The sequence below is a fragment of the Petaurus breviceps genome, unplaced genomic scaffold, assembly GCF_028583685.1.
Source record: "Petaurus breviceps papuanus isolate PSGF00001 unplaced genomic scaffold, PetGlider_PUasm1.0 454, whole genome shotgun sequence".
Classification (NCBI taxonomy): Eukaryota; Metazoa; Chordata; class Mammalia; order Diprotodontia; family Petauridae; genus Petaurus; species Petaurus breviceps.
In genome coordinates, this window is record NW_027186342.1 from 1460251 (window position 1) to 1484155 (window position 23905).

Consider the following 23905-nt stretch of genomic DNA (forward strand, 5'->3'; position numbering starts at 1 on the left):
TGTTACAAAGGAGGGTTCTATGGCAGGTGGGGGTGGGAAGTGGGAATGTTTAAGGAGAAATGCCAGCAGTATCAAAAAACAAAGGGCAATAATAAAACATAAAGAATAAAATTTTAATTGAGAATTGTTATAAGCTTACAATGAACTTACCTTATACTCAATCCAGGTCTCAGGACTGCCTTAGGAGCTCTAATCTGTGTGTGTGATTGGGGGGTTGGGGGTTGGCTTCTCCGAAGATCAAAATCCTTCCTCTACCATCAAATCCCTCTCTTCCAGTTTAGCCTTTTAGAGGCAGATTTAGGGCCTACCTCCCTCCATCCTGAGCTTCCCAGACTTCCCTAGGAAGTACACTCAGAATTATACTTGCCACTCATTTAATGGGGACACCCATTTGTTAGGATCCACATATGCATCTATAAGATATTCATGGCCTATGTAAGACATCCACATGTGATGTCTAAACATATAGACAAGATGCTCAAGGGGAAACATGGATAGGTATCTAAGGAATCTTGCCCACCCCTCTCCAAAGGAGACTTCTATTCTTGTCTTCAGGGGAACAGGAGAAGTGACAATGAGGCTGACCATTCTGTTTTCCTGTAAAAGAAGGGGTATCCCATATGGGGCCAAGACCCACAGTTTAAGAAGTGCTAAAGGGGTCTTGAATGGAAAATGTTTAAGAAGCCCTGCCAAGAATTAGACCTCCCCAAATACTGCTGGTCTATGGGGATGACTACTTGAAAATAAAAAAAGCCACCAGCTTCCCTGGTAACAATCTCTTAATAGGAAAGTGGACCCCAAGTTTATGCCCAACCAGCCTGGCCCCTTTCAACCAAATGCTAGTTACACAAAAGACCACCACAATTGTGAAGAGTAAGTAAATACTTTTATGTAAACAAAAAACAAACAGATTTGAGAAGTTCTACAGATTAGAATATATCAAAAAATACATGAGTGAAAGAGTTCTTTAAATAGGCGATCTCGATCTTTAGGCAGGAGCAGGGTGAGATCTTGCTTAACCAAGTGAACAGCCTCAACCCTAACCCAAGGAGAAATTCCCCAAAGAATTACCTCTAAGAAAGCAAGCTGGGAATTAGGCATTTGTTGGGAAGCCAGCTTCCCCTACATGTCTATGAGAAAGCCTTTCTATTTCTCCTGCCTGGAATGGTCCCAAGAGAGTATGGAAGCAGGATTGTCATCTCTTTAAAGAAGTGAAGAATCCCTCTCTTCAAAACTTTCTGTACCAACTCTCCCCCCTCACATATGCAGTCATCATTCTTTCCATCAATTAGGACAGTCACATGAAAAATGCTCAAGACGTGGCTGGAAACCCTGGTCCACAGCCAAGTTCCTGCCCCCAGTAATTTTAATCCGTACCTTACTACCTCCATCCCCTAATGTTCTCTACCACCCTTCCTTAGCACTTAACAAAAAGCTGCTGAATAAAAGCTAGAGGAGGCCATGCAACCATTCTGACTAGGTACACTACAAATTCATGTTATCCAACTTGAACTGGGTCCTCTCTGCAGCAAAGCAATCCTTTTATCCCTCTCTAATTGAGTCTCTCATCTTATCATGTCCAAAAGAGGACTCATCATCTTTCCCCCAAAACCCACTTGTCTTACAAACTTTCCTATCTCTGTCCAAATCCTCCCAGTCTCCCAAGTTTATAATCTGAGCGTTACCCAAGTCAGGAAGGCTCCTCTCTCTCCCGCCACTCACAAATACATTGTTACCAAAACTTGATGTTCTGCATCACCCCTTGTATCCTGCCTTTTCCTTCTACTCACCCTTGCCTAGATTAGTGTAAAAGCCTAAGTGGACCCCCTACTCTCTCTCCCCACTGCAGTCCCTTCTCCAAACAGATGCCAAAGTGGTTTTCCTGAAGCACAGATCTGTCACTTCCCTACTAAATGAATTCCAAGTGGTTCCCTATGGCCTCCTGAATAAAACAGAAACTCCTCTGTTTATTTTTCAAAGCCCCTCAGAGCCTGGACCCAAACTATGTGTTGTATGTTGCTTCTGTCCCTACACTCTGAGATCTCGTCAGAATGGCTTTCTCTGTTCCTCACACACAACACTCCACCTCCTGTCTCTATGCCTTTACCCTGACAACCCCTCATGCCTGGATATACTTCCTCCTTCCCTCCAGCTCCTAGAAGCTCCCTTTTCCTGCAAGACTCATCTGCATCTACATGAAGCCTTTCCTGATGCCCCTAAATACATGCCCCCCTCCCAAACTATCCTGTATTTACCCACTCTGCCTTTGTTCTCATTATGTATTTATTCTGTATACACTTATATATGTAGTTACTGAAGGTGCCCTGCTCCAGAGAGGGATAGTTTCACTTTTGATGTTTGTACAGTGCCTGGCACACACAATAAATGCTTACTGATTGCCTAATTGATCCCCTTCTCTTCTCCACTGCCTCTCATCGTCACCAATTAACTTCAGGGCAAACAAGTAGAAAGAGAATGTAAAGAGTACCTTACACTTCTAAGAACTGTAGCTTATTAATCAGCCTAGCGAAGTTATAAGTCCTGCCCTAACCGCTCTAGCTCATCCAAGAAGAAGTCTAGGTCGGCTGTGCGCAGGGCTGGATTGGCCACAATCAGGCGGAAGAAGTTGGGCAGGGTTCTGTGGGGCTGGTAGCCCACCATCATGGAGCCTTCTCTGACCATCCGCTCCTTCAGGACTGGTGCCACCTGCAAGAGACATTGGCAGGGCTCAGAATTCAGACTGCAGGGGAGAAGGGACGGCTGGCTGGCCTCTCCTCTGACCCATCCTGCCCCCCCATAACCATCTTCCTTCACAAACCAGAATGCTAGTGAGGCTCCAACTGCTTCTCCAACTGTTGTATCCCAGGCCATTTATCTGGGCTTTGGGGTTCCTCTGTGTCTGCTTTTCTCCCCCAATCCCATGTAACCCTTTTCACTGAGCAGGTAGGCTCAGTGAAAGCACCACTCAAAAGTCATTAATTCATCTCTGACTGAGACCCAGAAGGTTAAATGACTTGTTTAGATCATATAAGGCAGTAAAAAGCACAGGCAGGGTTTAAACCCAGATCTTGTGACTCTCTTTTTTTTTTTGGAGGGCAATTGGTGTTAAGTGACTTGCCCAGGGTCACATGGCTAGTTTTTGTGTTAAGTATCTGAGGTCGGATTTGAACTCAGGTCCTCCTGACTCCAGGGCCGGTGCTAGATCTCGTGACTCTTAATCACAAGCCTTCACAAAATCCCACCTCTACCATCCTACCATCCCTGCGTTCACCACCATGCTTTGTTAACTCTGACATCTTCCTCTCATTTCCCCTCTATATTCAATCAGTCAATACACAAGCTGTGATGATTCCCTCTCCCTCAAAGAGCTTGAAGCCTGCTGAAAATGACAATGTTGGCGCAGTGTATGGATCACCGGCCTTGGAATCAGGAGGACCTGAGTTCAAAGCCGGCCTCAGACACTTGACACAATTATTAGCCGTGTGACTTTGGGCAAATCATGTTTAACCCCAGTTGCTCTCCATAAAGCAAAAGAAAACAACAGAATGTAACCTCCTTAAAGGCAGGGCCTGCTTTATTTTGTTTTCATATCCCTGACATCCAGCACTGTGCCTATGCACAGGAGGTCCCTAATAAACACCTGCTGATAGACTGATTAGGACACAAATATGAAACAAAAGGACACACTGATGTCACCAGAATTTCATGCCATAGGAACTGGAAGGAAGGAGAGAGCAACGTGGGCTGGAGCAGCCAGCCTACAATACAACAGGTATCTGCTCTTCACTTCTAGCACCAGCCACGTTCAGGCCCTCACTGCTTTTTACCTGGATTACTACAATTAACACTCAGGCTGCTCTCTTCCAATCATCTCCCCAGTCAGCAACCTCTGAAGCCACGTTTCCTGTGCCCACCCAACTACTATCACCAAAACACTTTCATCCCACAGCTCTCTGGCTCAAGGACTTAGAGTGGACCCCTATTACCTACTGGGCCAACTCCAAACTCCTTGGTCTGGCAATTAAAGTTCCCCCCATAATCTGACCCCACCGCACATATCTAATGGTAACTCCCACTACTCAGCAAAGTAAGACCATGGACCACAGAGCTAAAAAGGACCTCACAAGCCAGCCTCCTTGCTCTACAGAAAATAAAGGCCCAGTGAGGTTAAAAACCTTGGTGGGGGTCTACACAGACAGTGAGCAGCAGGCATAGGAGTCAAATCCAGTTCCTGGGACTCCAAACACAAACACTTCTCACTGACGCATGCTGTGTCTGCACACATGGACCACTTGGCTTCAGTCAGGTGACACTCCCTGTTCTCTGGCCAGCTACCAAGCCCCTTCCTACCTCTGCTCATGCTGACTATAACATTCTCCCAATCTGACTCATTCTTTCACTCCCAAGGCAAGTCCCATCTTCTCCAAGGAGCCTTGGCTAACTCTTCTAGCCCATGTTTCCTTCTTTCTTTCAATTCCTGTAGCTTACAATCTTGACTATAAAATTGTATTTTATTGTTCTCTATCGTTTTATGCCTAGACTCCCAAAGACTATAAGCTCCCAGAGGGCAAGAGGTTTCATACTAGCATATCCTTCGTAACATTTTGTACAGTTTTGGGCCCATCTATTTCAGTGTTCTGATAATCTGGGAATTCTCTGGTATGGACACTCTCTCCAACCTCTGGAGGGAATTAGTCCCTTCTAACTCTAAATTTACTACTTCTTTTCACATTAACTACTCAGTTTTACAATTTATTAAAACAAATACTACTAATGAATATCTTTCTGTGCTTTTTTCCCTTATTTGTCAAATCTGTACAAGATGTCTAAACTCTCTCCCAGCTCTACCATTCTATGACTCTCTAACAGAACCTCTTACTTTATGCAACTACCACATTGAAGAATTTTAAACTACATGTGATCCTCACAGCACCTCTATGAAGTAGATGGGCCTGGTTTTCTTATACGCTTCTTATCCATGAGGAAACTGTGCTTTGGAGAGGTTCAATGACTTGTGGAGTATTTGGTCATCAAAGGACACCAGAATGAAGGTCAAAAGAACTGCATCCCCACCCTGCTATTTATTATCTAGGACCTTGGGAAATCAATGAACCTCTCTGGGCCTGAGCTTCTTCATCTGTAAACTGAGGGGGTGAGATTAGATGATCTCTTTGGCCTCTCCAAGCTCTAAATCCTATGAAGCTGGGATCGGGCCAGAGTCTCGTGGCCAGCAGGGAGCAGAGCCAGAACCCAAAACTAGGTCTCCTTCCTTCTAGGCACACTCCAGTTAGCCCAAGTCTGATCTTCATCTCTGTCTCCTTGTTCTTCGAAGGAATGATCTCCCTGCTGCCCCCCCCACGTCAGACTAGAAGCTCCCCCACTAAAAGGACTGTTCCCCTTTATCTCCTTAGTTTCTAGTAAGGGGTGTATGGTCCTCCTTACAGCACATGTCCACATGCTGGCCTTGGTTCAGAACAAGCTGATACACTTCTATTCACTCTTTTACTTTCTTCTATTCCAGAAACAAGTCTTGTTTTACTCTGCTTTTCCCAAACAAAAGTCCAAGGGAACAATGAATAGGGGGTACTGGACTCTCTCTTAAAACCCAACCCTACCCAACCACCAAATGTGAGGCAGAGATGTGTTACACATCTCTGACCACCAGGTGGCAGAAGCAAGCCACCTAAATTTTCCCCCTAGCTCCAGGCCTAGAGAAGAAAGTGGGAAGGAAGGAATGATCACAACCATCAGTGTTTACTCACCTTGGCCAGCTTCTTGCAATAATCAGCACTATCTTGCTGTCCACGGAGGCTGGGGGGCACGTACCAGAAACACACATTTACAAATTCTGGCTGGGAGGGAACAAACACAAAGTGTAGATCTCTGAAATGAGCGGCCCATTGTGGGAGCCAAGCTTCATCTCCCACAGGGGGAGGAGTTAGCACAAAAAGCAGACAGACCCTACCTCCATTACCAACTCAAAGCCGTCCCGCATCTTCATCTTCTCTACCAGGTACCTACAAAAGAGAAGGTGCCACAGTGGAGTGAGGAAAAGGAAGGAGAAGGGGCGGTATCACCTGCAGCAGATGAACGTAACAGACTCTAACTGCATGCAAGAAATGGTGACTGAGGAGGTCTGAGCATTCTGAGGGCAGAAAGCAGGACCAGAAGAACAGCGCACATGCATGATGACTATAATAACATGAATGAACAGGACACTGCAAGACACCAAAGATGAAATAAAACATAATGGTCAACTCTGATTCCAGAGGATTAATGATGAAAAGCAATGCCCTTCTCTCAATTAAGAGGCAGCGCAGGATGGGTGCAGAATACGGAACGTGTAATGTCTGTTGATTTGAATGTTTGGGGGTTGGGTTATGAGGAGATACCTGCGGCATGAAAAAACAAAAAGGGATCAATAATACTGGAAGTAACTAAATTTATGGGATTAGAGGCAGCCCGGCACAGTGAACAGAGACCTGGGTTCAAGTCTCCCATCTGACACACTGTATGAACCAGGGCAAGTCACTGAAACTTTCACCCTTCTAGGCAATTCTCTAGGGCTGTAAGTTACAGAGAAGGTGCCAGTCTGCACTGATAAAGGGAGTTTCTGATACCAATGAAATCACAACTACAGACTTCAGCCTGAAATTAAATAACATGTTAATAGAAAAAGAGGGAAGGACAGGGCCATACAGAGACTAACAAAAGAGATAGCAAAAGGTCAAAGGAAGAGAGCCAAAAACAAAGACAGTGAGAAATGGAAAAGGAGAGAAAGAGAGATAAGAAAGAAAAGAGAAGTGTAAGGACATGGAGCACATAGGCAGTGCGGGGGCAGAGGCAGATGGCCGGATGTCCTAGGAGCAGAGCTGTGGGAGGCTCCCATACCTCGTGAGGGTGAAAGCCCAGTCCACTCGCTGCTCCAGGCCCGATCCACCCACAGCCTTCCACATGAGCCACAGCTTCAGACAGTCGACACGACGGCCACACTGTATCGCCTTGTCTCCTGTGTCCAGAGACACATCGTAGAACTTGTCTTGCTGAAACAGGTAGGTGGCCTGGGCTCCGTGACATTGCTTCAGCAAGTTCTGCAGCGGAGGAAACCCTAAGAATGTCCCCCTGTCTGGTTTGGACATCCCACCCATCCCCCTCCCTGTCCCCAGAATCACAGAAGTTCAGGGCTGGAACAAACCTTGAACACCATCTATCTAATCTGACAATCTCCGGGCTAACCCCTGAGCCCAGGAGACAATTCAGTATGGCGGAACAAGCACCATACCTGGAGTCAGAGGACCTGTGTTTGAATTCTAGCCCTTGGCATCTGCGTGACCCTGGACAAGTCACTTAACTTCTTAGCTTCAGTTTCTTCATCTTTCAGGTGACCTGTGAGAACCTCTACAGCTTTAAATCTACGGTCCTGGGCTTTCTCCCAGCCTTGAGGTCTTCCCTGGCTCTAACCAGGAACTCCCCTGCTATAATTCCAGACTTGAGCTTCTCTCTTTTACATAAAACCAGGAGAATGGGGAATGGAGAGGGTGAGGGGCAGTGAAAGGTATTCAGTCCAAAGCGAAGGAAGAGGACGGGGAATGGCCTGATGATGCGAGGGAAGAGAGTACCGCAAAGGAGACCCACCGAGGTGTCCCGAAGGAGGAGAGCTGAGCACTGCAGTCCAGCCGCGAGCAGCTTGTGGGGATTCCAGGACACTGAGTCTGCCCTGGGGAGAGAGTAAAACCAGGTCACCCTGTCTCTCCCACAGCAGCCCAGTCCAGCTGCCCTTCACACAAGTCAGACCGCTCATCTCCTCCTCTTCAAGACTTCCAGGAGCTCCCCTTGCTCCCGAACCTCACCCGTACCCTACCAGCCAGGAAGCACTCCCTTATCTCTGTCTCCTCCCTCAAGACCCCCCAATCCTTCCTTTCTCCAACACCTGCTACTGACTCCCTTCTTTCACAATTTCCTTAGTCCTCATTTCTTGTTCTAGACTCAGAATGTGAAGAATATAATTCAGATTTTCTCCTAATCCCTTAGCTGCTTCTTCTACAGTCTATATGTAGTAATTCTAAATCTTTCCTCTTTTCCTCCAACTTCTCCCAAGGCCTTTAATCAACTGGTGGATCCACCTCTACAGCTGAACCCAGGAAAGAAAAGAGAAAAAGAAAACCAGGAAAGAGAAAGGGCAGAAACAGATACTTGCAGAGACAAAGGGAGACAGAAATGGGAACGATGAAGGACAAAGAAGAAAACAAAGAACCGAGGAGGACGACAGGAGAAACAGAAAGTCTGAGACAAAGACAAACATGTACATACACATACATACACTGGAAAACTATAAAGGGGGCAAAGGGAACCCAAGAGAAGAGGAGGCAAGCTCTCTCATCCATCAGCACCCCAGCTTCCACTAGACAGAGGCCCCCTCAGGCATTATGCCAGCACTGGAAAGTTACCTATGCCTAGGAACACACAGACACAGACACAGACACAGACACACACCTCTTAATGCCGTCCAGGAGGTGCCGGTGTGTCTGAGACAGCAGGACACTTCCACCCCAGGCTGCCTGTTGGAAGAGCGAGTAACCGCAGGGGTACAAGGCTGCTCCTCTGAAGCCCAGCCCTCCCCCCCAGCCCAGCTGGCACTGCCCCAGGAGAAGGCTGGGCACTCACATCCACATGCAGCCACAGCCCATGTTTCTGGCACACATCAGCGATGGCCGCCAGGGGGTCAAAGGCCCCCAGCACGGTGGTGCCCGAGGTGGCACTGACGAGGAGTGGCACAGCACCCTGCAGGTTGGGAAAGGGGAGGATAACATGGAAGATCCAGAGATTTCCCCTCACATCAATGCAGATTACTGACTCCCCCTAAAACATGCCTGCAGTCTTCCCAGCCCAGCTCTCCCCTCCATTCCCATCATCTGCTCTGCATAAAACCATGACTCCACAATCACAGCCACAGACCTAGAAAGAGCCTGAGAGATCATGTAGCTTATTCCTCTTTTTTTTTTTTTGCTTTTTGGAGGGCAATTAGGGTTAAGTGACTTGCTCAAGGTCACACGACTAGTTTTTGTGTTAAATGTCTGAGGCCACATTTGAACTCAGGTCCTCCTGACTCCAGGGCCGATGCTCTATTCACTGCACTACCTAGCCACCCCTAGCTTATTCTTCTTAATTTAGGAATGGGGGCATTAAAGCCCAGAAAGATCGGATGGGCTGTCAAAGTCACTGAACCAGCTGGCCTCTCAAGTCTCTCTCTCCAGAAGCTTCTGCATCCCTGTCTCTCTGGTATGTACTATATGCACCCTCCAGTTTCTTCTACCAGCATGGAAGCTCCCTGAGGGGAGAGATCGGGGTCCTCCTCCCCCCCCCCCTGCCCTATGGGTCCCATCCCCTTCTCACAATCCAGGACCAGGCTAAGCTCTGCACAAAGGTGAGCAGGTAAATGAAATGCACCAGAGCAAGCCAACATAGTGGAAGAGACAAAACAACAAAGGCCCTTGCACAGGTTGCTCCCTCCTCCCCCATCCCGGCTCCCCTTATTTACCTCGGCCTCCGCTTGATTAATTTGTTTCTCCAAGTCCTGTGGGATCATTCTTCCCCTAGAAAGGGAGGCCAAGGGGATAGAAGCTCAGAACCCCAGCATCAGGAGGGAATTCAGAGGCCACAGGGTCCAGCTCATACCTGAGCAGCTCCCCCCATCCCAGCCACCCTAACATCATTCAGCCTGGGGGTGGGGGACCCCCATGCTGCTCCCTCTCCAGGGCCCCTTCCACTGCCAGACTGCTTAATGATCAGCAATATTTCATTCCAACAAGCCACAAACCATTTCCCTGCAACTTTTAGCCACTCTTGTTCTATCCTTTGGGGCTAAGTAGACTAGAGACGTGAAGCAATGCCATTTCTAAGATGTGGACACAGACTCTCACTGTGGCACAGTTATGGTGGGGAGCATAGGGACAGAGGTATTCAGAAGCTCTAATCCTGGCCTTTCCTACAGGCTGACAGCAAGGCAACAGGGCCATGGATCTTGAGCTAGAAGGTCCTCTGAAGCCTTCCTCATTTCACAGATGAGGAAGTGAAGACCCCAGGAGGCCACATGGCTTGTCCAAGGTCACACAGGGAGCTGTGTCAGAGGGGATCTGAACTCGGCTCTTCTGACTCTGGGGCCCAGTACTCTTTGGGAAGGGAGGGCTACTCTTGCCTGACTAGGCAGAAGCACCCACATGGAGGGAAGACAGGAATGTCCTGCTTGAGTGAGGTCGACTAAGCTTGAAGGCAGCAAAGAAAAAACATGTTAATCCTGGGTCTGGGGCCATATGAACAGAAGCCATTTTCACCTTTCATCAGCCTTGACCAGTCGGATGCTGTCTGTGCCCATGCCCAAGAAAGCAGCTCCTTTCTGAATAGAGTAGTGACTCTGTGAAGGGAGAGAGACAAAAAGAGACAGAATGAGGGAGAGGAGAACACAGCAGTCGCAGCCAGGCCCAGGCTGAAGGCAGGGCAGCAGGGAGAATTTACTCCACTGCTGCAGGTCTGGGGCAGGGTTTGCTATTGAGAACTAAAGGGGGGTGGAGAAGATCTGAGGATCTTTGCTTCAGCTGAGAGGAAAGCAGGGACAGGAACCTCAAAACTGAGCCTCACACCTCCTGCGACGTGAAGATGGCCAAAGGCGGCAGGGCCCGAAGTCCCCTCTGTTTGCAGTCAGGATATCGCCGGTAACGTGCCAAGTTCAGCGCATACATGTTGGAGATGGAGCCACCTGTCACAGGAGCACGAGGGATGGATAGTGATGAGAGGGAGAACAGAGTCCTCACCAAGCCCCCTGGTGCTCCTTCTCCCTTCCCTCACTGGAGTGAGCCCCGGGAGGGCAGACATTCTGGAGGAAGCCTGCATCCGGGGGGAGTTTTGAAAGACAAGGGTTAAAAAGAACCACTGTATCCTCCCTTTACCTGACTTTGGACCCCCTGGGAGGGAATACAAGGAGAGGAGCTAGCTTTCTGCTAGCTTACCTGGTGTCTGGGACATGCTGGGTCATCAGAGAAAAGAAAGACACATTCCCCACTCCCTCCCCAGGCCGCACCTGGGCAGAAGACCCCATCACCACTGCTCCAGCCCACCAGGGCCCGAAGCTTCCTCAGCACCTCTTCCTCCATGAGAACAAAAACGGGAGCGATTTCATAAGTGTACCTGGAGGGAGGAAGGAAGGACAGGGGCGCTGCTCACTCCACTCTTTAGAAAAGGAAGGAGATCATGACAAGGAGAGACTGGAAATGACATCCAGGGGGCAGGGCTGGGGCTCAAAACCCCAGGTTTCTAGAGCTCAAGCTGGATGGGGCCTTAGACACCATCAAGTCCAACCCCCTCTTTCTACAGATGAGGGAACCAAAGCACAGAGAGGTACCCAGCAAGAGATCAAGGGTCTGAAGCAGGACTGGAACTCAGATCTTCCTCATGCAAGTCCACCAGTACCGTCTAAGATGATGGAGGAACAGAAGGCAGAGAGAGGTCAGAGGGCAGCAAAGGAAGGAAAGGGGCCTGTGGTGACAGGAAAGAGGGAAGGGAGAAGAGGAGGGTTACAAAGAGAGGCTTACATCAGGGACTCTAAGGAAGTGTGGCCATCTTCCATCCACACAGGCTCTATCCCCACTCCTTGTCTAAGTGCAGGGAGAGGCACACTTACTGACTAGTGTTGAGGGTCTCCGTGATAATCCGACCAGCCAGAGCATGAGGGTCGAGCCCTGAGAATAGCTGATTGAAGAAGCGAGGATGGCCTGCAGCAGAAGAGGAGAGCAGGGAGGCCAGGACTGAGCGGGGCTCACACACCTAGCTCTCCCCCAGCCTTCTCGCCCCAGGCCCTAGACCCACAGGTCTTCACGCTATACTGGATAATGGTCCGGCACCGAGCAAGGATCTGTTCCTGCTTCTCCCCATGGCTCCGTAACTCCAAATCAAGCAGCTTCTTCAGCTCCTCTGGCTCCTTCCACTCACAGACCTAGGCAAGGAAAGTTGGTGGTGGCTGTGAGGACAGTTAATCAAAAACACTGAGTATTCGCTTTGTATACAACTCAGAAATAAGTACCACAGAGGAATTCCACAGACTACACAACCCTAGGGGACAGGATACATTCACATATAAAGGAAAAAGTCACACACACTTACAAAAAACAATACTGTCGATGAATATGGTAAAAATTTAACCGGTAAAGGATTGCAGAGCCAGAAAGCTATCAGAAGGAAGAGTTAAGGTCCTTTATAAGCAAGAAAAAGCATGATTTGACAAAACAGAAAAAGGAGCACTATCTTTTTATCCCTTTTACAAATGTTTTCATTTTACTTTTTTCTCAATTATATGTAAAAACAATACTCATTTTTTACGATTTTTGAGTTCCAAATTCCCCTTCTCTTCCCTCCCCCCTCCTTGAAAAGGCAAGTACAAGACTCTACATGTGAAGTTATACACATATGTGTATGTGAAGTCACACACAAAACATATTTACAAGCAATATACTTCATGAAAGAGAGGAAGAAGAGAACCCACTTTCTCAGAGGCGTCAGTTCCTTTTCGTACAGCTTCATCCATAACAATGCCAAAGACATCTTGAAGCAGGGCTTCACCAGCCAGGAGATCCCAGTCAGGAGAGAGGTGGTTTGATTCAGCCATCTGAAAATCTGCTGAGATCTGCAAGTAAGAGATGACAGTTCACTGGACCAGGAGCCTCAACGGACCCTAGCTAGCTGATCCCCCCTCTGCTTCAAGCTACCACTGAGTCAGCAATGGAAAACCCAAAAGAGGCAGGAAAAAAAGAGTTCCAAAGAGCATCTGGAAATAGCTAGACTTGAAAAAAAGAGAGAGAGACATAAGGAGAAACAGCAGCTATCTTCCACTCTAAATTCCAATCAGATTCAAGGGAAAGATAACCCTACCCTTCCAGTTAGCTATCGGTTCAACATTCACCAGATCTGGAGAATGAGAAGAAATCTGCGTGTCTCCAACATGTATTTGGAGGAACTGGGTTGAGACACTAGGCAGATGGAGGGACACCCAGAAGGATAAGCAAGTCATGTGGTTGTGACATCACATCTGATGACCACTGGGCCAAACAGAATTTAGTCCTCTGATATGGGGGAGGTGGAAGAGGTTGGAGAACGATGGCAGAGTGAGAGATAAGTCTCTCAGAATAAACATTAGCCCAAAAGCTATGATGTGAAAAGGAGAAGAGCAGGGTCCAAGTTAAAGGCTTATGTATGAGCTCTGTTTGCTATGGGGGTGGAAGGAAGGGGAGAGGGACAGGGAAAGGGAGAGTCACACTTTGAATCAAAGCTGCCCCACTTTTGTATGGTGCCCAGGAGAAGCGTTATGAAGACATCATGGAAAAAGCAAAGACAGTAGTGCTACACTGTCAGTTTCCCAGGTCATGGGTGTTTCCTACACACATACCTCTCTACTAGTTACTCTGTGTGTGCATGTATGGCCATTCTGCTCACTAATGCCATGTTTTTGTAGATTCCACAAGTTTATATAAGAGATGTTTTGTTGCTACAATCCTTACTATTTCTGTAACTGCCTTTGCCTTGAGAACACTTTGTCCTCTGGCTAACTACTTAATAATTCGATTAACCAGCCTTTCTCAGGTCTGTACCATTAGCCAGACATCATGCTAGGCACTGGGGATACAAACATAAAAACAAAACAGTATTTCCCCCAAGGAGCTTACATTCTATAAAGAGAAACAACATATACATTAACATGTATATACAAGATAAATATTAAGTAATTTTTGTATGGAAGGAACTAGGAGTTGGGTAGATCAGGAAAGGCTTCATGTTCAAAGATGGTATTTGAGGGGCGGCCAGGTGGCTCAGCGAGTAAGAGCACCGGCTCCAGTGTTAAGAAGACCTGGAGATCGAATCCTGGGCTCAGACACTTAGCACCCACCCAGAAACACCTGGCTGTGTAACCTTGAGCAAGTTACTTAACCCCAATTGCTTAGGGGAGGCCAGGTGGCTCAGCGAGTAAGAGCACTGGCTCCAGTGTCGGGATGACCTGGGGATCAAATCCGAGCTCAGATATTCAGCACCACACCCAGAAACACCTGGCCGTGTAACCTTGAGCAATTGCTTACAAAAAAAAAAAAAAGACAGTATTTGAGCTAAGTCTTAAAGGAAACAGATATAGGTAAGAAAGGAAACCATTACAGGAATCGGAGGGAAAGGGAGTGCAGCAATTCAGTTTAAAGGAAGAGAAATGGGAAATGAAGTGTTATATATGAGGAACAGCAAAAAGACCTGCTTGGCTGGACCAGAGTGCAAGAAGGGAAATACTAGGGGCGACCAGGTAGCACAGCGAGTAAGAGCACCGGCCCCAGATTCGGGATAACCGGGAATCGAATTCGGGCTCTGATACTTAGCACCACACCCAGAAACACCTAGCCATGTAACCTTGAGCAAGTTACTCAACCCCAATTGCTTTAAAAAAAAGAAGTGGAATACTGTATAGTAAGACTGGAAATTAGAAATCACTTGCCAAGGGGATTCCTTATCAGGTATGGATTAGACTAAATGTACTTTTGAGGCCCTTTTCTGAAATGGTGGAATAGAGGGAAAGATGACAAGTAAAAATCATTATTTCCTTTAAAAAAAAAAGTTCAGTCTATTAAAGGTAGACACACCAGTGGCGGCTCATGAGCTAAAATTTTTCAGAGCTATATCTAGGAAAGGAAGGAAGGAGGGAGAGAGGGAGGGAAGGAAGGAAGGAGGGAGGGAGGGAAGGAGGGAGGAAGGGAAGAAGGAAGGGAGGAAGGGAGGAAGGAAGGGAGGAAAGGAGGGAGGGAGGGAGGAAGGAAGGAAGGAAGGAAGGAAGGAACTTAGGCTTTAGAGATTCTTTGGTTCCATGTAGAATGAACACATTCTCCTGACCTGTTACACTTGCCTATACAGAGTGATGGGAGCTTCATTCAACTGAATTAATGCTGTACCTTTGCTGAACACCCTTTCCATGCCATTGTTAAGCAAACCTTCTTTTGTAAAATGTTAACTTGTCAATAACTGTCTCATTTTGTTCCAATCCCAAACCTGAACCACTAGATTAGTCTGAGATAGTCCTGGCCCAAAACAAGTACAGGCCCACAGTATACCTTGAACCTCTAGGAATAGCTTCCAGAGCACTCAGGTCCATGAGAATTAGACTGACCACCCCAGAAGGATGCTATATTTACATCTCCTTTAACACAAATAAGTACTAAAGAGAGTTAATTCAATTCAACAAGCATTTTTTTTTTGCCTTTTGGAGGGCAATTGGGGTTAAGTAACTTGCCCAGGTTACACGGCTAGTTGTTTTGTGTGTGTGTGTGTGGGGGGGGGTGTTTTAAGTGTCTGAGGCCGGAACCAAACTCAGGTCCTCCTGACTCCAGGGCTGGCGCTTTACTCACTGTGCCACCTAGCCGCCCCCCAACAAGCATTTTTACTCCTGTGTGTAGGATACTACCATAGGCAGTAGAGGCGATGCAAAGTTTAAATAAGCTGGCTCCCTGCCCATACAGTCCAATAGGGATATATGCCCTACACATAAATTACTATAATACCAAATATTAGTATTAATACATAAGAAATGTGCAAAAGTGCTACCTGAGAACTTGAAGGAAGGGTTACACAGGTTAGGGGATCCAAAAAGAATCATGATGAAGATGCCATTTTACGTTGGTCTTTAAAGAATAGGTAGAAATTCTACAGGTGAGCGATGATCATTCAAGGCATAATGAATAATGCAAATAATGGGGAGAGGTGGGAAAATATTATATGTTTGCAAATACAGTATGACTAGAAGGGAATGCATTGGGGGAATAGTCTGAGAAAAGGCTGGAGAAGTTGAATGACAAAGATTTCAGTGACTACAGAAGGATTTGAATTCCAGACAAGGAGTTTAATGGTTACCCAGCAGACAATAAGCAGGGTTTTGAGCACAGGCATAATAAGATTAGTTAAATGAATAAGAAATGTAATGTAAGAACTCCAATCAATTAAATGACCAACCATGACTTCAGGGTATTTATGATTTTGCTTGTATGCTACCCCTCATCCTGAAAGGAAGTTGAAAGACTCAAGATGCCAAATGAGATATACAATTTTGGACGTGGCCAACATGGGGATTTATTTTGCTTAACAATATATATTTGTTAACAAGGATTTTGTTTTCCTATTTTTCCACTGTGGGGCGGGCTACAAAGGGAAAGAGACGGGTTAAACAGTAACAGGAACAAAAACCCCAAACAAAATGAGAAACGAACAAAAGGAAGGCCAGAAGCAATCACAGATAAAGTTACATGTTAACTTTATTATATACTTAAACAGAAAAAGCAAATTGTGCAAAATAAAAGTTCAATGTTTCATATGCAATCCTCTCCTGTTCTACTATATATATATATATATATATATAAATGCTCATTTTATTTGGTATTTGTTAAGTTTAGAACAAAAAAAGATGGAAAAAAGTGGGGGGAAAATGTAAGTCTGATAGAGGTAGGAAGAAAGGTTCAGAGGAGAAAAAAGAATTGAGAAGATCAGTTAAGAGGCTATTATATCTTTTGTAATTTTTTTTTTAGTTTCCAATTTATTTATTTTTAGTTTTTAACATTCACTTCCATAAGTTTTAAATTTTCTCCTCCTCTCCCCCCCTTTTCTCCCCAAGATGACATGCAATCTGATATGGGCTCTACTCATACAGTCTTACTATGAGTAAGAAAAAAAAATAAAACAAAGAAGAAAATAGTCTGCTTCACTCTGCATTCCAATTCCACAGTTCTTTCTCTGGATGTGGATGGCATTTTCCATCATGAGTCCTTTGGAATTGTTTTAGGTCCTTGCATTGCTGAGAAGGAGTAAGTCTCTCAAGATCAGTCATCACACAGTGTGGCTGTTACTGTATACAATATTCTCCTGATTCTGCTCACTTCATTCCGCATCAGTTCATATAAGTCTTTCTAGCATTTTCTGAAGTCTGCCTGCTAATCATTTCTTATAGCACAACAGTATTTCATTACATTCATATACCACAGCTTGTTCAGCCATTCCCCAATTGATGGGCATCCCCCAGTTCTTGGTCACTACAAAAAGAGCTGCTATAAATTTTTGCACATGTGGATACAGCCCTAAAAGTGGTATTGCTGGGTCAGAGTAAGCACATTTTTATAGCCCTTGGGCATAGTTCCAGATTACTCTCCAGAATGGCTGGATCAGCTCACAGCTCCACTAACAATAAATTAGTGCTCTAACTTTCTCGTATCTTCTCCAACATTTATCATTTTCCTGTTTTGTCACGTTAGCCGTCTGATAGGTGTGAAGAGGCTATTATAATAATCCACGTGGGAATGGTCTAGTAGAAAACAAGCCCCTTGAGGACAGGACCCGTTTTCTCTATCTTTGTCTTTTTTATCTCCAACACCTAGTAAACTATCTTTCATATATCAAGATCTCAATAAATACATACTGAATTGAACTATTGGGCAGTGATAAGGGCCTCTTCTAGAGCAGCAGTAGGGAGGATGGAGAAAAAAAGGAAATCTCAGGGAAGTCTTTGGTAAGTGACTTAATATGAGACGTGAGTATGAGGGAAGACTCAAAGACACCACCAAGTTTGGGAGACAGGATGTGTGACAGGGGAAAGCTTAGTTTGGGACATACTGAATTTGAGAATATGTCCTGGAGCGGCTAGGTGGCGCAATGAGTGGAGCACTGGCCCTGGAGTCAGGAGGACCTGAGTTCAAATCTGGCCTCAGACACTTGACATACTTACTAGCCATGTGACCGTGGGCAAGTCACTTAACCCCAATTGTCCTGCCCTTGTCCTGCCCTCTCCCCTCCAAAAAAGCGCCTCCCAAAAAAAGAATATATCCTGATAGAGAGGTGTTGCAAAGTGGTCTCAGAGTTCAGGAATATAAATATAGATTGGAGAATCATTTGCAGAGAGGTAATGGTTCAAGTTGTAGAAGTAATTGAAATTGTCAAAGCAGAGTGCAGAAAGAGAAGGGAAGCTTTGAAAGAGCAGTGTGAGTGAAGGCCAGAGGGAAGGTCAATGACAGAGCAGGGAGGGAGGATGTGTCAACAGCTTTTTCAAAAAGTTGATCATACAGGAGAGTAGTAAGATGGGCTCTGGAAGGCTAGAAGGAAGAGAAGGGAATAGGTACTTATAAAACACCTACTATGCACCAGGCACTTTTTTATTTGTTTGTTTTTGCTTTTTGGGGGGGTGGAGGCGGGCAATTGGGGTTAAGTGACTTGCCCAAGGCCACACAGCTTATTAAGTGCCTGAGGCCGTATTTGAACTCAGGTTCTCCTGACTCCAAGGCCAGTATTCTATTCACTGTGCCACTTAGCCACCCCAGCACCAGGCACTTTTTACAAATATGACCTTGCTTGATCCTCACAATGACCCTGGAAAGTAGGTGCTATTATCATCCCTACTTGACAGTTGAGGAAACTGAAGCAGACAGAGGTTAAGTGACTTACTTGCCCAGAATCACACAGCTAGTAAGTGTCTGAGGTCAAATCTGAACTCAGGTCTTTCTGCCTCCATGCCCAGGGCCCCATATACTCTGTCATCTATTCTCTAGGAAGAATGTACAAAGAGTAAAAACAGAGGGAAAGTGGGAAATGTTGCTGAAGTTCTGAGTGAGCTCATTTCAGATGACAAGTGGACAGTTTGGTGGCACACTACCTTTGGAATCACGTTTCCTCACATTTCTTATTAACTATGAGACCCTATAGGTAAGTCACTGAACGTCTCCAGCCTCAGTTTCCTCTTGGTAAAATAACAGCCCCTACTTCTCAAATGATACTCACAGAAACATGAAAATGAATTCATATGCTTTAAAGTGCTATATAAATGTTATCTATTACTATTATTACCAGTGAAGTAGGAGGCTAATCATCTGAAGTGACCCCCAATTCTTTCTCTTGGTTAATTAGGGACAAGAGTGAGAATCAAGATGAAAGGAGGTAATCAATAATGATGACAAAAAAAGGGGAGATCCCTAAAACATTCTTTAAAATTTACAAAACATAAAGCAGCATAGACAATTATTAATACAATAACAAAACATTTCTTTACAGGAATAGGGACTTCACCTACTGCCCCCCCACCAAATATTTTGTACTCCAGCCAAACTGGACTATTTACCCATCCCTTTACACATTCTAGATTATCTTACTTCCAAGCCTTTGTTCACACTTTTCACTTTTCCCTAGGCTCTCTCCATTTCTAGAAACGTTCCTTGGTCTCTGCAGCTGGAAAATATCTTTCCTTCCTAAGACTTAGTATAGAACTTTGTTTCTTCTTCTCTTATAATTAAACATTTATTAAACATGTGCAAACATCAACTATACTAGGTATACAACATGAAAGTCCCTACCCTCAGGAAGCTTACATTCTGCTACAGGAATAGAACATAGGGCAAAATCCAGATAAATATGCTTGCTGGGAGAAGTTGGCTCACGGTTTAGCCTCTAAATATCCTTGGGTCCCAAGGAAATGATTTACAGAGAGAGGCTGATAGAGCAATTTCTGAGATTCTGGCACAGGAAAAGGATTGCCCCTTTACCCCTCTGAGGTCAAAATGGTCCTTTTGCAAAAGGAGCAGGATTCCCATCACAAGATAAAAGGTTGCTTTCTGAACTTTGTACCCTCTCTTCATCTGTATCTCCATTCATACTTCTGCAGAGATGGCCATACCAGTTGTCAAGAGAAAAGTACAATTCAGGATGCTGCAGCAGCCAGGCAAGGACCAAGTCACTTGGGAATCGGTTCCACACTAAGCCCATCATTGTCCAAAATCGTGTGAAGAGCTTCAATTATTACCTATCTTGTTCAAGGATGATCCCATTTCAGCCCATCTCCTGCAACAGAATGCCTCCTCTTTCATCTCTACTCTTTCACTTTTTAAAAAATAAATTATGGTTCGGTTCCAGCCTCAGACACTTAACACCCACACAAAAAAACTAGCCGTGTAACCTTGGGCAAGTTACTTAACCCCAAATGCCCTCCAAAAGGAAAAAAAAAAAAAAAGTAAACTTCTAGGGGCGGCTAGGTGGCACAGTGAGTAACAGTGCCGGCCCCGGAGTCAGGAGGACCCGAGTTCGGTTCTGGCTTCACACACTTAACACCCACACAAAAAAACTAGCCGTGTAACCTTGGGCAAGTTACTTAACCCCAACTGCCCTTCAAAAGGCCAAATAAATAAATTATGATTTTTAACATTCATTGTTTTTTTAATTTTGAGTTCTGAATTCTCTCCCTCTCTTCGGTCCCTCCCTCCACTGAGAAGGCAAGCAATAAGATGCCAATTATACATGCCTTTCCCTTATTTTCTATCTCTTTCTACTGCCTCATTCTCTACTGCTTACTAACATACCCTTGTCATTTCTAACATGAAAAAACCCTTCACTTCATCCTTCCCTTCTCCTGTCATTTTTAGCTAAAATCCTTGAAATCCTTAAAATCTCCTACATTTTGGTGCCTCTACCCTCTCCTCTCAACTCTCTTAAAATCTGGCTTCCAACTTCATCATTCCACTGAAACTGCTTTCTCCCTCCAGAGTTACTAATGATCTCTCGGTCGCTAAGTCCAGTGGTATTTTCTCAATCCTCACTCACCTCTCTGCAGTCTTTGACACTGCTGATCACGCTCTCCTCCTTGATACTCTCTTTCCTCGGAGTTTTTGGGGTACCACTCTGCCGTGGCTCTCCTGGTACTTTCTTATCCCTCCTGTCTTCTCTGGGGGATCCTCTTCCAGACTATGCCACTAACTCTAGGCATCCCTCAGGGTTTGGTCCTGGGTCCTCTTCTCCTCTTCCTCTATGTACTCATTTGGTGATCTCATTAGCTCCCATGGATTTAATTGCTATCTCTATGCTGATGATCCTCCAATCTACCTATCCTGCCCCAAACTCTGCTGAACTCTAATCTTGCATCTCCAACTGCCTTTCACATGTCTTGAAATGCATGTCTGGTAGACATCTTAAACTCAATTATGTCCCCTAAAACCACAACACCACCACCCATAACCTAGGAGTCATCCTGGACTCCTATGACCACCTCTCATCCTCATATCCAAGCTGTTGCCAAGGTCTGCTGATTTCACCTTGGAACATCTCTTGAATATGTGCCCTTCTCTCCTAACACTGCCACCACTCTGGTGCAGACCCTCATCACCTCACACCTCAATTATTGCAATCGCCTGCTTAAAGCCTCTCCCCACTCCAGTCCAATCTCCATTCACCCAGAAGTGATTTTCATAAATCACAAATTTGGGCATGTCAAACCTACTCAATAACTTTTACAGGAAAAAACAACTAGTTTAACCCAGCTTGGCTTAGAGAGAAATGCAGTCCCTACAGCCCAGGGAGCGGAAAAGGCTACCTGGAGAAGGTGACATCTGAATTGTTTCCTAAATTTAGAGGAGGTTTCTGAGAGTAGGAGGGAGGACAAAAAGCACAGGGGACAATCTGAGAAAAGACTCAAAGGCAACGAATGGAATTCAGGGGTCAGGAAAATAAATATCATAATCCCTTATGAAGGTCCAGGCCTCCCATGTGAGGCTGTCACCCATACTCACCCCCAACACACAACTACTGTCTTCCCTGGTGCTTACAGGGCTATGTCCCAAACAAACAAACAAAACAAAAAAGCAAAAGTGAAAAATACTACTAAATACCACTAAAATAAAATTTAAATTTAAAAAATTAAATCAAAAGAAAAAAAACTTCCCCTTCTCAAAGAGTAAAGTTCTCCTGCATATGCAGTCCACTGATATCCCAAACTAGCCCAAACACATGTAACCAGGCCTACAGAGCTTGGGATTCTCAGGTATGGATTACATTCAATTATAAGCAGGAGATCAGTGAAATTTATCTCTTTTTTTCCTCTAACATAGTACTTTGTCCTTTTTGAACACTTAAGGAAAAAAGGAAAATTAGAAAAACGAGAGACAGAATCTTTTCAGAGTTCCTAATTTATGAGGAACAAATAGGAATGCATCTAAGAAATTGTAAACAGAAAAAGAACTGAACGTGGGGAATGAATTGTCCTAGATTGATTCTGGAGGTCACTTCTGTCAGAACATTTTATGAGAATTAGGCCAGACACCAGTGCTGGAGATAATGGGGAAGGTTGGTAGGTTTACTTAGGGAAGTGTTTCTGTAGAAGATGAGGAGAGGCCTTACATACAGAAAGGACCCATAAAGGCCGTGGCCCTAGACAAATCACTGAACCGCTCAGTGCTCTACGCCAGTGATCTCCAGAGTGGGGATGCAAGGAGTGATGGTCTGACTCCAAAGTACTGGATGATCAACCAGAGGGCAGGAAGATCAGGCACATCCCACAGTCCCCATGTTACCAATTGTGGGGCTTATCTCCAACAAGAAAGCCAGGAAAACTACACACATTCCCCAGTGGTTGTGGTTGCCTTTTGTGCATACCATGCCCCACAATGTCTCATCCTTTGCTCCTCTATACTCCTGTGATCTGTGAGTGAGAACCCTGCCTTTTCCTTTTTCAGTGGGACAGAACAAGTCCAACAGCATGAGCAGGCCCAGACAGTTTACAACACGCATTACAGATCTTCTTATATCAGCTTTTCCTCCAAACCCACTCATTTTCTGAATCTCCCTATTTCTGTGGAGGGTACCACTATCTTTAAAGTCATCCAAGCTGGGGCTGTCCTGACACCTCACTTGTCCTCATCCCAGGATCCACTCACTTACCAAATGCCCTTTCTATGCCCACAATATCTCTCACATCAGCCACAAAGCCACCACCCTAGTTCAGGCCCGTATCACTTCCCACATAGACTAAGAAAGAGTTTCCTTAACTGGTTTTCCTACCTCAGTCTCTCCCCATGCTAATCCATTCTCCACACAACTAGCTGCTAAAGTGATTTTCCTAAAACACAAGCCTGATCATGTTATTTACTCCCCTACTCAATAAATTTCATGGCTTCCTACTGACTCCAGGATAAAATACTTGATTTTTATTTTTACTTTTGTGTTTCATAATGTATCTAATTATTAGTATGCAAGTTATAAGTTAATATATACATATATACACACATATAAAAAATGTATGCTCAAATTTTTTTTTTTCTGAAAAGGGTTTATAATCAAAAAAGTTTGGCAACCACTACTGTGATCAATTACAAATTGCAGAGAATGTGCCAACCCAAACTGGGAGTTACCTATCTCAATGAAATCAAAAGTCCAATTCCTATTCCTATCCTTGGAAGCACTGACTGAGAAACTGAGTCTAGATGGAAGGCAAAGGAAGCCTGGATTTGCCAAGGAAACTTCAGCCTAGATCAGGAGGCTAAAGGCAACTTGATTTCTGGCTACATCTCCAAGATTTATAGTCATACTAGTCATAGATAGATAATCCAGGATGAAAATTCAGAAATGAATTATTAAATCCCGAAGTCTTTCCAATTTTCCCAATTTACAGGTTACAATTCCCTCCCTCACTAAGTGCTTATCATCACTAATAGAAAAACTGCTTCAGTCTTGATAAAATGCCAAAGGATTGATCAATTTGAGCAGTAGGCAGATTGTTCCCTTTGACGGGATTTTTTAGAAGTTCTTCTTCAAAGGGTCAGAAAGCTGTTATCTCTTTTCCTTCATCACAAACATCAACTCATTACACAAAAAAATGGATAAGCTTTCCCTCTCTCCTCTAGACTATGTTGCAATATTTTCTTTACTAAAAAAAGAAAGTGGTTGAAGTCAGGGAACGTCTCTAGTCCATTCCAGTGACTCCTGACCAAAAAGCTCAGTTATGTGCAGAGAGAACTATTTCCATTACCCAACCAATGTGGTTTCTTAACAAGAGAAAGTGGAATATTGAACAGGAATAGGAATGGGAGCTGGGCAAAGG

General features: G+C 45.0%; 1 protein-coding gene across 5 annotated transcripts in view; it reads right to left on the reverse strand.

The window, feature by feature from the left end:
- Positions 1 to 864: 864 nt before the first annotated feature.
- Positions 865 to 23905, reverse strand: part of CSAD (cysteine sulfinic acid decarboxylase) — a 33982-nt gene continuing 10941 nt past the window's right edge. For 4 of the 5 annotated variants that reach the window (XM_069101190.1, XM_069101187.1, XM_069101186.1 and 1 more), the window contains 14 exons: positions 12533 to 12673; positions 11860 to 11986; positions 11675 to 11765; positions 11075 to 11181; positions 10638 to 10753; positions 10332 to 10411; positions 9539 to 9593; positions 8665 to 8781; positions 8494 to 8558; positions 7636 to 7717; positions 6892 to 7091; positions 5966 to 6017; positions 5763 to 5852; positions 865 to 2706 (listed from right to left, as the gene is read on the reverse strand). In XM_069101190.1, the coding sequence (XP_068957291.1) occupies positions 2533 to 2706; positions 5763 to 5852; positions 5966 to 6017; positions 6892 to 7091; positions 7636 to 7717; positions 8494 to 8558; positions 8665 to 8781; positions 9539 to 9593; positions 10332 to 10411; positions 10638 to 10753; positions 11075 to 11181; positions 11675 to 11765; positions 11860 to 11986; positions 12533 to 12655 (1479 nt within the window). In that variant the 5' untranslated portion in view covers positions 12656 to 12673 and the 3' untranslated portion in view covers positions 865 to 2532. Of the gene's footprint in view, positions 2707 to 5762; positions 5853 to 5965; positions 6018 to 6891; positions 7092 to 7635; positions 7718 to 8493; positions 8559 to 8664; positions 8782 to 9538; positions 9594 to 10331; positions 10412 to 10637; positions 10754 to 11074; positions 11182 to 11674; positions 11766 to 11859; positions 11987 to 12532; positions 12674 to 12918; positions 13053 to 23905 lie in introns of those variants that run through there. The other variant, XM_069101189.1, reaches the window with a different exon arrangement.